At 50.2% G+C, this 12486-nt stretch overlaps 1 protein-coding gene across 1 annotated transcript; it reads right to left on the bottom strand.

Annotated features, from left to right (window-relative positions):
- Positions 1 to 1956: 1956 nt before the first annotated feature.
- Positions 1957 to 4374, bottom strand: LOC114252144 (uncharacterized). The gene has a single exon (XM_089736671.1). The coding sequence runs from the start codon at positions 4360 to 4362 to the stop codon at positions 3370 to 3372; it is 993 nt and encodes a 330-aa protein (XP_089592797.1). The 5' UTR covers positions 4363 to 4374; the 3' UTR covers positions 1957 to 3369.
- Positions 4375 to 12486: the final 8112 nt, after the last annotated feature.

The raw sequence follows: 12486 nt of genomic DNA, 5'->3' as shown, positions 1-12486 counted from the left end.
TCCTGCAAAAACGGGATTGAATAATTTGAAATGTTTTTAGGTGTATGCGGGCCGCGTGAGCGAACACTACACTTGCATAGGTCATGACGGGGCGTATGCAAGTTTTGTAGAGTGTCACCTTATTTCTAAGGGACATTTTACTTCGCCTACATATCATCGGGTAGAGAGCTAAGGATTGTACAGCAGCTCTTTTTATAGTCAGCCAGTGTGCCGGCAACTCGCGCCATCAAAGGGTGCCGCTGCGGTATGTGATCCAAGCCGCCCGCCGCGAACGTTGAAGTGTGCCGGCGACCCGCACCATCAAAGGGTGCCGCTGCGGTGTGTGTTCCAAGCCGACCGCCACGAACGTTGCAAGTGTACCGGTGACCGGAGCCGTCAAAGGGTGCCAGTGTGCTCTGTGATTCAAGCCGCCTGCCGTTGATCGTTGCAAATATGCCGGTGACCCGAGCCATCAAAGGGTGCCGACGCCCTCTGTGATCCAAGCCGCCTGCCGTCGACCGTTGCAAGTGTGCCGGCGGCGCTCGCTGACAAAGGGTGCGGATGCGCTTTGTAATCTAAGCCGCGCGCCGACACGGCCATTCTGCAATTGACGCGTCTCTGCGGCATTAGTCCTGTAATGATAAATTACTTGAATCTTGGTAGTGGTACTTAAGTTTGGTATCGACACCATACATTGTAACAACTAAGCCTGCACGCTAGTGTTCAAAGTATGGCCTCAACACCATTGATAATTTTGCAACAACCAAGCCTCCACGCTGGTGTTCAAAGTTAGGCCTACACGCCATTACTCATATTGCAACAACCAAGCCTCCACGCTGGTGTTCAAAGTTAGGCCTACACGCCATTACTCATATTGCAACAACCAAGCCTCCACGCTGGTGTTCAAAGTTAGGCCTACACGCCATTACTCATATTGCAACAACCAAGCCTCCACGCTGGTGTTCAAAGTCTGGCCTACACGGCATCAACAACCAAGCCCAAGTGCTGGTGTTCAGACTTAGGCCTACACGCCATTACTTATATTGCAACAACCAAGCCTCCACGCTGGTGTTCAAACTTAGGCCTACACGCCATTACTCATATTGCAACATCCAGGCCTACACGCTGATGTTTAAAGTCTGGCCTATACGGCATCAACAACCAAGCCCAAGCGCTGGTGTTCAGTCTTAGGCCTACACGCCATTACTAATATTGCAACAACCAAGCCTACGCGCTGGTGTTCAAAGTCTGGGTTACATGTCATCAATAATATTGGAACAACCAAGCCTCTTCGCTGGCGTTCAAAGTTAGGCACACAAAGAGAAGCCTCATTCCAAAAATTGTATCTCATTGATCTCTTCTAATGGAAATTCATACGCCGACACGGCAATCTCATTCTGTTTTCCATAGTTTGGAGCTGCTTGTAATTTTCATGGGCTACTTTTGGGTCCACGTTCTGTGATTTTCTTGACCTCGTATCGGTCATTAGGAAGGACCTTCTTTATCTCGTAACCCCCGAACTTTTTGACTTACTTTGGTTCCCAACCGGAAGGGTTAAATCGTATTGACCCTAGTCAATTCCTTTTATTTTTGCTTTAGTGTTATCAAATTTAGCTTTAGTTTTCTCTGCCCGTTCGGTCATCCTTTCAGACACTATTTTACAGAAAATTTAGGATTAGCTCTCATTTTCTTCATCAATAATTGAAATTAGCTCCATTCCATAGGTGCTTTCCCAGTTGCTTTGGATAGGTACTGTACAGTTAATAGCAAGTTGTGTTCCCAGTGATCCTGCTGAATATTACTAATGACAGTGAGTCCATCTTTAACGATGCGGAAAATTCTTTTGGCCTGGTCGTTTGATCTATTCGTGTATGCTACGATGTGGTGCAGTTCAATGCCGTACTGTTTACAGTATTGTTTATATTAGGACACGAATGCACCATCACCATCAATGATTATCCTCTTGAGAGTTCCAAAAAGAAATACAAGTGTCTCAAGGCCGATTCTTGACTTTTCTTAGTAGCATGCTTTAATAAAACAATTTGGAAAAGGCATCAACCGTACAAAGACGTATTCTTTTTCAGGTCCACTCAATTTCCCAGAGATATCTACGTGAATTATCTGTGCTGTGCCTGAAGTACTTTTCATAGTTTTACAAACCACGCAATTGTCTATGAAGCTGCGAACTTTTGAGCTCAATTTGTCAGACCAAAAGTGTTCTTTGAGTTTTTCGAGTGCTTTCTCCCAGCCAAAGTGTTTTAAAACTTTGTGGTAATTATTTATGATACTCCATTGGTAGCATTGTGGTACCGCTTTTAGAGTCTTGGTTCTTCCATTCTCCAGCTTAACTTTTTGGCACAAAACTTCGTCTCTGATTAAGTATTCAGTGTTTTTATTGCCATTGTTCTTGATATCATTGATTAGGCTACTTAAAAAGGATCTCTGTACTGTTTCATTACTAACCAGTCTTTATCCAAAGTCAAGTTAAAGGTTTTCTGGGTAATATGGTTCTTACTAAAACAATTGACGTGTTTTAGTCTTTCTCTTTTACGATACTCGACATCAAAGTTAACATTTTGCAGAAAAGGCCACCACCGATGCACACGTGGCAGTAGTTCTTGCATATATCGAAAGGTTTTCAAAGCATTGCAGTCTGTGACAACAGTGAGCTTTCTGTCGTATAAAAAGTTACATAAAGGTTTTATGGATCTTACAATAGCCACAATCTCCAATTCATATGAGTGATAGTTGGATCAGCATCACTTGCATCTGTATGAAGTTCAATTGGTACGCCCTCTTTGAACATGGTATGAAGCAGCGCGCAGGTACGGTAATCGATTATGTTTAATCTTGTTGCTTCGTGAGAGGCAGTCCATATCCATTTCGTTCCTGATTTTTTCAATTCCCGTAGTGGTGCCATTCGGCCCAAAGTACTTAGTACAATCTTTGTAAAGTTTCTTCTACCAATCTTTCAAGCATAAGGAGGCTATCCAAGTAAATCAGAGTCGCTTCTTCTATCAGTACTTTTAGTGAATTTCTGGTATACGAACGGGGCATTATGTAGAAGTAGAGTATTTTTATTTCTACTAGTTCATTTTGTAGGGCCGCTGTTCCACAACATTATTTAAATGAAATATTCAGTTCCCCAGAGGTCACTTTGTTTGTCGAAAGCCTTTCTCTGATGATTTCACTGAATCAGATTAATTAATTGTGCGTGAGAGTAAGTCGGGACTGGACAGATTCCTTTCAAACACTTCTATGTATTCTTTCTTTGTCCCGAAAGCCACAATACAGATTTCTATGGCAGAAAAATCTGCCTCGCTCTTCCAATTTGTTTTGTTCAGTCTTTATCATGAAGGCATTAATATGTGCCTTAGTCTCAGTACTCCGTCATAGATTCACTCTTTTACTGTGTTGTTCGTCAGCAATTCTTTTAAAACATCTTTCTGTAGTGTGTCGAGTCCCTTTACAGTAGGAACACTCCTTAATGGATGGTACAGGCGAATCTCTTGATGAGAAAGAAGCTCCTGATCCTGATGCTGAAAATGTTCCACGTCGAATTGCATTTTCCGGGCAATATCCAGCAAAATGACCTGTTTTTCCACAAACATGACAAGTCAAGTTGGATCTATCACGATTAAAGTTCAAACGAGGTTGCTTACTGAACTCAGTTGGTTTAGTTGGTATATTCTTTCGTTTGCGAAACGTTTTGGCTATAGCAATTAACTCCGGAACAGTATTTGACTTGCTATTGAGCAGTTCTGTCCGAATCCGTTCATCTCCAATGCTCCCAATGACAAATTCTACTGCATCCTGTTCCGTTGGATGAGGTTTTACTATCCTTTTGAACATACGCCACACGTTTGAAATAAAATCTTGAATGTTTTCTGCCTCGTCAATGGTGTAATTTCTATAACTCAGAATATCTGCAAAGTACCTGGATTCGGGTTCGAAAGTTTGCAACATGTCATCCCGCATTTCCGTCCAGGTTGTTGTCCTTAGGAGGCTACTATCTGCCCATGTCTTTGCACGACCTTTTAATACACTTGCTGCTTTTAATCGTACCTCATGATCTCGAAGTCCATATTCTGCTTGAGTACGTGTAATAAGATCTACCCAATCGTGTACATCGGTGCTAGAATCGGGGTCATATGTAGGAAAATAAACGTCGGCAATGCGCACTCGCGTATTTTCTTCTGATTTCATGGTGCCGATCATTTCAGTCAAGGTTACGCGATGATCGTAAGACAGTTGAGTCATCATATCGTTCATCGTGGTTTTAAATGCGTCTGCCATAGCTTGAATTACGTCATTAGGCCGTTGTTCGTCACGTGGTGATCCCACTTCTGATGTTGGAGTATTTCCATTTTCGGGTAGCGACATGATAAACGGGTAGTCTTCGTATGTAAATGAAACTAGTAATATTAACTCAGAGCGTATATTACGCAGGAGCGTTCTATCTAATAAGGCGACTCGCTCGCTTCTGAGCTAAGGATTTTTTTTTTTTTTTTTTTTTTTTCCTACCTATGCTGATAGCCTTGAGAGGCTATTTCAGCTTCACCCTAACGTTTGTAGGTGAGCTCGCGGGGCTCAACCGGAGAGTTGCTAACACTGACCCTAGCAAGAGCAGTGCTTCGCAGAATCTACCACCGGATCGGAAACGCGACCCACTGAGAAGATCCGGCGAGAAACTCAGTGGGCTGTGTCTATGGGTTAGTTCGCTCGTCGAGCCCTTCGTCGCAAGCGACGGGTTCGACGAGGACGGTGACCGGTGCTTGTGGTGCCTAAGAGCACCGTTAATGGATCAGGAGGATCCGTAATGACGTGCTTTGGGCGACGTCGACGGTTTACCATTCGGTCTACTGGGTCGGGTATGTAATTTCCAGCGGCTACGATGAGAGGGTTCTCATGTCGTGCCGCCTTCTCAAAATGGCGCAGCGATGCCGACTGTAGATACTTACTAAATGAGTCGAGCTCCAGGTCATCGTGGAGATCCACATTCCTAAGGAACCATGGCGCTCCGACGGCTATCCTGCAGAATTTTGATTGAATAACCTGAAGGGATTTCAAGTGGGTGCGGGCTGCGTGAGCGAACACTACGCTTGCATACGTCATGACGGGGCGTATACAAGTTTTGTAGAGAGTTACCTTGTTGCGGAGGGACAGTTTGCTTCGACTACAAAGCATTGGATAGAGTCGTCCTAGAATAAACGCGGCGCGGTCGCGTACCGTTTTTATATGGGGACGGAATGTCATCCCTCTGTCGAGGGTGACGCCTAGATATTTGACCTTCGAGACCCACGGTATGGGCTGGCCAAAGAGAGTGATGGGACTAACGGCGGAGGTGTTTGCGCGCCTACTACGGAGTGGGATGCTCGAAGTGATGTTCGGAGGGCGACCCCTTTTGAAGAGCACCGCTGCGCTTTTCGTGGGGTTGATGTCAATTCGCCACTTCCGGAACCACTGTCCCATGGTGGCTACTGCGATCTGGAGTCGCCGATGAAGCAGCGACATCTTCCTACACGAGTAGTAGATAGCCGTGTCATCGGCGAAGAGCGCTAGATGGGTCTCCGGAGACCGGGGTATATCATTGATATACAAACTAAATAATAACGGGGAGAGCGCGGAGCCTTGCGGGACTCCGGCAGTCAGTTGACGGGGACGAGAACGAGTTCCCTCTACTCGATATCGAAACGAACGGTTCGACAAGAAGTCTCGTATGATGAGCACGAGTCTGTCTGGCACTCCCATGTTGTACAGTTTGTAAATTAAACCGTTGTGCCAGACTTTGTCGAAAGCCTTCGCGATGTCGAAGAAGAGGGCGCCGGTCGGGATTTGTTTACGCCTATTTAGTCCTATCAGGATGTGCTCCGTGAGGCGGTGCACTTGTTGTACGCACGAGTGTTTAGAGCGGAATCCGAACTGTTCGTCTATGAGAATTTTGTTCGCGGTAACAAAATCCCAGAGGCGTTTCCTAAGGAGCCGTTCGTAAATTTTTCCTATCGTCGGGAGGAGACTAATCGGACGGTAACTAGATGTTTCGTTTGTCGGTTTGCCCGGCTTATGTATACCGATAACGTCCGCTTCTTTCCACACCGCGGGAAAGATGCAGTGCGTCATAGCGGCATTTAAAATTGTAACCAACATTGCTATCAGTTGGACTGGCAAGAGTTTTAGCGCGCGGTTGCGGATGCCGTCGGAGCCGGATGCCTTCCTAGGTTGGAGATTGTGGATCGCGTCTCTAACTTCGTCAGTGGTAATGGGGGGTAACGCGTCAGAGGGCGGCAGGGAAGCTCTGCGCTCGACCTCCCTGTCGACTAACTCGGTGTGTTCGGGGTCCGCGTGTTGAGTGCTGGTGGTGCACTGCTCTTGCAGTGCATCGGCCAGCAGCTCAGCCTTGTCATCGTCATCGAATGCCGGTGGTTGGCCTGAAGGGCGTACGAGGGGAGGCATAGTAGCGGTAGTTTCGGATTTGAGAGTCCTAGCTAGTCGCCAGTATGCTTGGTGGGAGGGCGCGAGTTGTTCTAAATAACTATGCCAATTATCGTTACGCGCGTCGCTTAGGCGGGAGTGGACTTCGCGTTGTAGACGACGCATCCGAATCCGGTTTGAATGCGTGGGAAGCCGATCGTAGGCCCGGATTGCCGCGTTCCTAACTCTTAAGAGATTCCTAAGTTCGGAGGACAGTCTGATGCGGTGGAAGCTGTCCTCCACATCGACTTCTTTTGAAGATCTAATGATCGCGGAAGAGATGTGATCGGTAATGATGTTTATGGATTCGACGGTGTCCTCGGGGGATAGATTCGAATCCGGGCCGTAAGGGAGGATTGGCGGAGCGGCTTCGGCTAGGCACGTGCCCAGCTTATTCCAATCCACCATGGTCCTCGTAACAGTGACTGGGTTGTGAGGGCGACCGAGCTGCATAAGAACAGGTCGGTGGTCTGAGTCGAGCTCTGACAGTGCTTCGATGGAACGTAAGCGCAGAGTTACGTTCCTAAGCAATGCCAGGTCTATAGTGCTCGGACGGAGCGCGATGTTATACGGATAACATGTTGGAGTTGGGGGACCGACTACTTCAAAAGTGAGGTCGTCTATAAACGCGTCGAGACGCCTACCGTTAACGTTCGTACGATGGCAGTTCCACCTAGTGTGGTGGCAATTTAAATCGCCTGCCAGGATGACGGAGTCTCCCATGCCGAACAGTGACTCGATGTCACTGCTCAGGAGGGGCTTGTCCGGGGGGAGATAAACGGATGCGATGACGATCGGCTGGTGTCCCGTCAGCGAGATACGGCACACTGACGCCTCGATATGTAAGAGCGAGGGAGTATCGAGAGGGACAACGTGCAGGGCCCGCCTATAGTAAATGGCAGTCCCGCCTTTGGAGGCGGTGAGTCTGTCATTCCTAACCATGACGTAATTCGCGACTTTCGGGTCACGACGCGAGGGCTTCAGACAGGTCTCCTGCACTAACAAAATATCTACAAGATTGTCGCGGAGGAATTCGAAAATTTGATCGCGTTGCCGCGCGAGTCCGTTAGCATTGTAGAATGCTAACGTAAGGGAATACGGTTTTTCTCTACCTTTTTGCGCCATTGAATACCGGTAAAGAATCTTTATAACGTGCGAGACACGGACTCGTAGACGTCCATGTGATCGAAAGCGGCCGCGAGCCGCTGTTCGGGGGTTACCGACCTACGGATAGCATCTGCGAACGATCGCAGACGGTCAAAGTTTACCGCGGTGACGAAGTCGCGCACGAGCGCGAAGTCGTTGACGACTGAGGGTTGCGGGGGGCGGTACGCGGGCGCGGGGCGAGGTGCGAGCAGGGGCTGAGGCGCGTGACGTGTCGCAGGCGGGAGCTGGGGTACGTTTTGTGTTCCCTCCTTCGTATACGGCAGCGGTTTTTTCCACGCCGAGACGGTGGGAACCGCAGCCGGTACGAAGGCTGGTTTCGGCACTGAAGGCGCCGAAGTCTTTGGGTCGACGGTTCGGGGGGCTGGGTGGTTCGGGCGTTTACGCGGAGCCCTAGGACATCCGCGGTAGTTTGCCGGGTGCCCTTGCTTAAGGCATAGGACACAGCTTGGGGGTTCCGTCGCGGTTTCCCTAACACGCGAACATTCTGTGGTTGCGTGATCGCCGAGGCATTTCACGCAGCGGGGGCGCGCGTGGCAATTACGCGCTGAGTGGCCATAGAGCTGGCACCTGTGGCACTGCCCGGGAGTACCACGTTTATGGGGGGCTTCGATGGTGACCCCGGAGAGGCCGCATATCGTTTTGAGACATGAGATTCTTTTCTTTGCCTCCGGGGTTGATTCTAGCGCGACGAGAATCATATTGTACGGCTGTCTGCCGCGTCCGCTGTGCATCCGGTGCACACTAATTATTGGGAGGGACTGACCGATCAGATCCTCCTTTACGTAGTCTATGTCGAGTTCCTTGGGGACTCCGCGTATCACTACGCGGAGTTCGCGGTCCTCCTGAAGAGCATAGGTGTGATAACCTATGTTCTCCTTTCGGAGGTAAGCAGAGAGGGCCCTATGGTCGCCCGGCGTTGCGACCTTAATCTGAATTCCATGCGCGACGTTACGCGCATGGGTATAATTAATTTTGTTGGCCTGAAGGGCCTGGGATACGCGATTCCACGCTGACTTCTCCTGGAGTATCAGCGGGGGCGGGACAATTGTTTTAGGCGCGGGCGCGGTTTTTGGGCGCGGCGGTGGGGTTACGCGGCGGGCGGAGTCAGACTCCGGCGTCACGACTACCTGCGGTCGGGAGGCGGTCGCGGACTTGGTTTGCTTCGTCATGGAGCTCCGGGACTCCACGACGCGAGTACGCTTTTTACCGCGCGTTACAGTTTGGAACCCATCCGAGGTTCCGGGTTGAGGGCTAGTCGCGGACTCGAAGTCCATCTCCGATTCGGTATCGGAGCCTGAACTAGACGCTATTGAGGTCGCGACGGACGAAACTGACGTGATTGACGCGGGCGCGGGGGTAGCGGGGGCGGGGGCGTTAGACGCTACGGCGGCGGCGTGCGTACGTGCGCTTGAACACGGACCGGCGGCGGGGCACGCGAGGCATGCCTGCGAGGCATGTTTGGCGACGGCGGCGAGAGATGCGGGGGGAGAATAGTTACCAAATGAGGCCCTATAGGCTTCGAATTCGGGCGCGATTGACGGGTATTTTTCCCGAATGAAGTCGATGAAAAGTTTTTCCTCCATCTTTACGTGATTTTCGCCTGGGGGGGGCGGCCCCGGGACTTAAACACGCGCTCGCCTTGCGGCGAGGCCCCTGCGTCGGTAACACTAAATTGGCCGAAGCGATTCTAGGAATTTTAGAAATTTTAGTGAATAGAATAAATAGAATAGAATTAGAGTGAATAGAACCACTGCACAGTTCCCGGGCGGCAATGCCTTGCAATTAGGCGCAGGTACAAATTCCGAGAAACACTTGGGCCACAGATGTGCCACGAACAATGATCTATTATCACCGGTAGTCACTTCCGACAAAACAATGAGCACGTCCACGCGCGTCGGTTGCTCAAATCGGAATGTGAGCTAAGGATTTTATTTATTTTTTCCTACCTATGCTGATAGCCTTGAGAGGCTATTTCAGCTTCACCCTAACGTTTGTAGGTGAGCTCGCGGGGCTCAACCGGAGTGTTGCTAACACTGACCCTAGCAAGAGCAGTGCTTCGCAGAATCTACCACCGGATCGGAAACGCGACCCACTGAGAAGATCCGGCGAGAAACTCAGTGGGCTGTGTCTATGGGTTAGTTCGCTCGTCGAGCCCTTCGTCGCAAGCGACGGGTTCGACGAGGACGGTGACCGGTGCTTGTGGTGCCTAAGAGCACCGTTAATGGATCAGGAGGATCCGTAATGACGTGCTTTGGGCGACGTCGACGGTTTACCATTCGGTCTACTGGGTCGGGTATGTAATTTCCAGCGGCTACGATGAGAGGGTTCTCATGTCGTGCCGCCTTCTCAAAATGGCGCAGCGATGCCGACTGTAGATACTTACTAAATGAGTCGAGCTCCAGGTCATCGTGGAGATCCACATTCCTAAGGAACCATGGCGCTCCGACGGCTATCCTGCAGAATTTTGATTGAATAACCTGAAGGGATTTCAAGTGGGTGCGGGCTGCGTGAGCGAACACTACGCTTGAATACGTCATGACGGGGCGTATACAAGTTTTGTAGAGAGTTACCTTATTGCGGAGGGACAGTTTGCTTCGACTACAAAGCATTGGATAGAGTCGTCCTAGAATAAACGCGGCGCGGTCGCGTACCGTTTTTATATGGGGACGGAATGTCATCCCTCTGTCGAGGGTGACGCCTAGATATTTGACCTTCGAGACCCACGGTATGGGCTGGCCAAAGAGAGTGATGGGACTAACGGCGGAGGTGTTTGCGCGCCTACTACGGAGTGGGATGCTCGAAGTGATGTTCGGAGGGCGACCCCTTTTGAAGAGCACCGCTGCGCTTTTCGTGGGGTTGATGTCAATTCGCCACTTCCGGAACCACTGTCCCATGGTGGCTACTGCGATCTGGAGTCGCCGATGAAGCAGCGACATCTTCCTACACGAGTAGTAGATAGCCGTGTCATCGGCGAAGAGCGCTAGATGGGTCTCCGGAGACCGGGGTATATCATTGATATACAAACTAAATAATAACGGGGAGAGCGCGGAGCCTTGCGGGACTCCGGCAGTCAGTTGACGGGGACGAGAACGAGTTCCCTCTACTCGATATCGAAACGAACGGTTCGACAAGAAGTCTCGTATGATGAGCACGAGTCTGTCTGGCACTCCCATGTTGTACAGTTTGTAAATTAAACCGTTGTGCCAGACTTTGTCGAACGCCTTCGCGATGTCGAAGAAGAGGGCGCCGGTCGGGATTTGTTTACGCCTATTTAGTCCTATCAGGATGTGCTCCGTGAGGCGGTGCACTTGTTGTACGCACGAGTGTTTAGAGCGGAATCCGAACTGTTCGTCTATGAGAATTTTGTTCGCGGTAACAAAATCCCAGAGGCGTTTCCTAAGGAGCCGTTCGTAAATTTTTCCTATCGTCGGGAGGAGACTAATCGGACGGTAACTAGATGTTTCGTTTGTCGGTTTGCCCGGCTTATGTATACCGATAACGTCCGCTTCTTTCCACACCGCGGGAAAGATGCAGTGCGTCATAGCGGCATTTAAAATTGTAACCAACATTGCTATCAGTTGGACTGGCAAGAGTTTTAGCGCGCGGTTGCGGATGCCGTCGGAGCCGGATGCCTTCCTAGGTTGGAGATTGTGGATCGCGTCTCTAACTTCGTCAGTGGTAATGGGGGGTAACGCGTCAGAGGGCGGCAGGGAAGCTCTGCGCTCGACCTCCCTGTCGACTAACTCGGTGTGTTCGGGGTCCGCGTGTTGAGTGCTGGTGGTGCACTGCTCTTGCAGTGCATCGGCCAGCAGCTCAGCCTTGTCATCGTCATCGAATGCCGGTGGTTGGCCTGAAGGGCGTACGAGGGGAGGCATAGTAGCGGTAGTTTCGGATTTGAGAGTCCTAGCTAGTCGCCAGTATGCTTGGTGGGAGGGCGCGAGTTGTTCTAAATAACTATGCCAATTATCGTTACGCGCGTCGCTTAGGCGGGAGTGGACTTCGCGTTGTAGACGACGCATCCGAATCCGGTTTGAATGCGTGGGAAGCCGATCGTAGGCCCGGATTGCCGCGTTCCTAACTCTTAAGAGATTCCTAAGTTCGGAGGATAGTCTGATGCGGTGGAAGCTGTCCTCCACATCGACTTCTTTTGAAGATCTAATGATCGCGGAAGAGATGTGATCGGTAATGATGCTTATGGATTCGACGGTGTCCTCGGGGGATAGATTCGAATCCGGGCCGTAAGGGAGGATTGGCGGAGCGGCTTCGGCTAGGCACGTGCCCAGCTTATTCCAATCCACCATGGTCCTCGTAACAGTGACTGGGTTGTGAGGGCGACCGAGCTGCAGAAGAACAGGTCGGTGGTCTGAGTCGAGCTCTGACAGTGCTTCGATGGAACGTAAGCGCAGAGTTACGTTCCTAAGCAATGCCAGGTCTATAGTGCTCGGACGGAGCGCGATGTTATACGGATAACATGTTGGAGTTGGGGGACCGACTATTTCAAAGGTGAGGTCGTCTATAAACGCGTCGAGACGCCTACCGTTAACGTTCGTACGATGGCAGTTCCACCTAGTGTGGTGGCAATTTAAATCGCCTGCCAGGATGACGGAGTCTCCCATGCCGAACAGTGACTCGATGTCACTGCTCAGGAGGGGCTTGTCCGGGGGGATATAAACGGATGCGATGACGATCGGCTGGTGTCCCGTCAGCGAGATACGGCACACTGACGCCTCGATATGTAAGAGCGAGGGAGTATCGAGAGGGACAACGTGCAGGGCCCGCCTATAGTAAATGGCAGTCCCGCCTTTGGAGGCGGTGAGTCTGTCATTCCTAACCATGACGTAGAGCTAAGGATTGTACAGCAGCTCTTTT

The sequence above is a fragment of the Bombyx mandarina genome, chromosome 22 (genome assembly GCF_030267445.1).
Source record: "Bombyx mandarina strain Sakado chromosome 22, ASM3026744v2".
Classification (NCBI taxonomy): domain Eukaryota; kingdom Metazoa; phylum Arthropoda; class Insecta; order Lepidoptera; family Bombycidae; genus Bombyx; species Bombyx mandarina.
The sequence above is the reverse complement of the archived record's forward strand: the minus strand, read 5'-3'. Positions and strand labels throughout refer to the sequence as shown.

Bases quoted from the DNA above. Each gene is read 5' to 3' on its own strand.
- LOC114252144 (XM_089736671.1), bottom strand. From the start codon at position 4,362: ATGTCGCTACCCGAAAATGGAAATACTCCAACATCAGAAGTGGGATCA.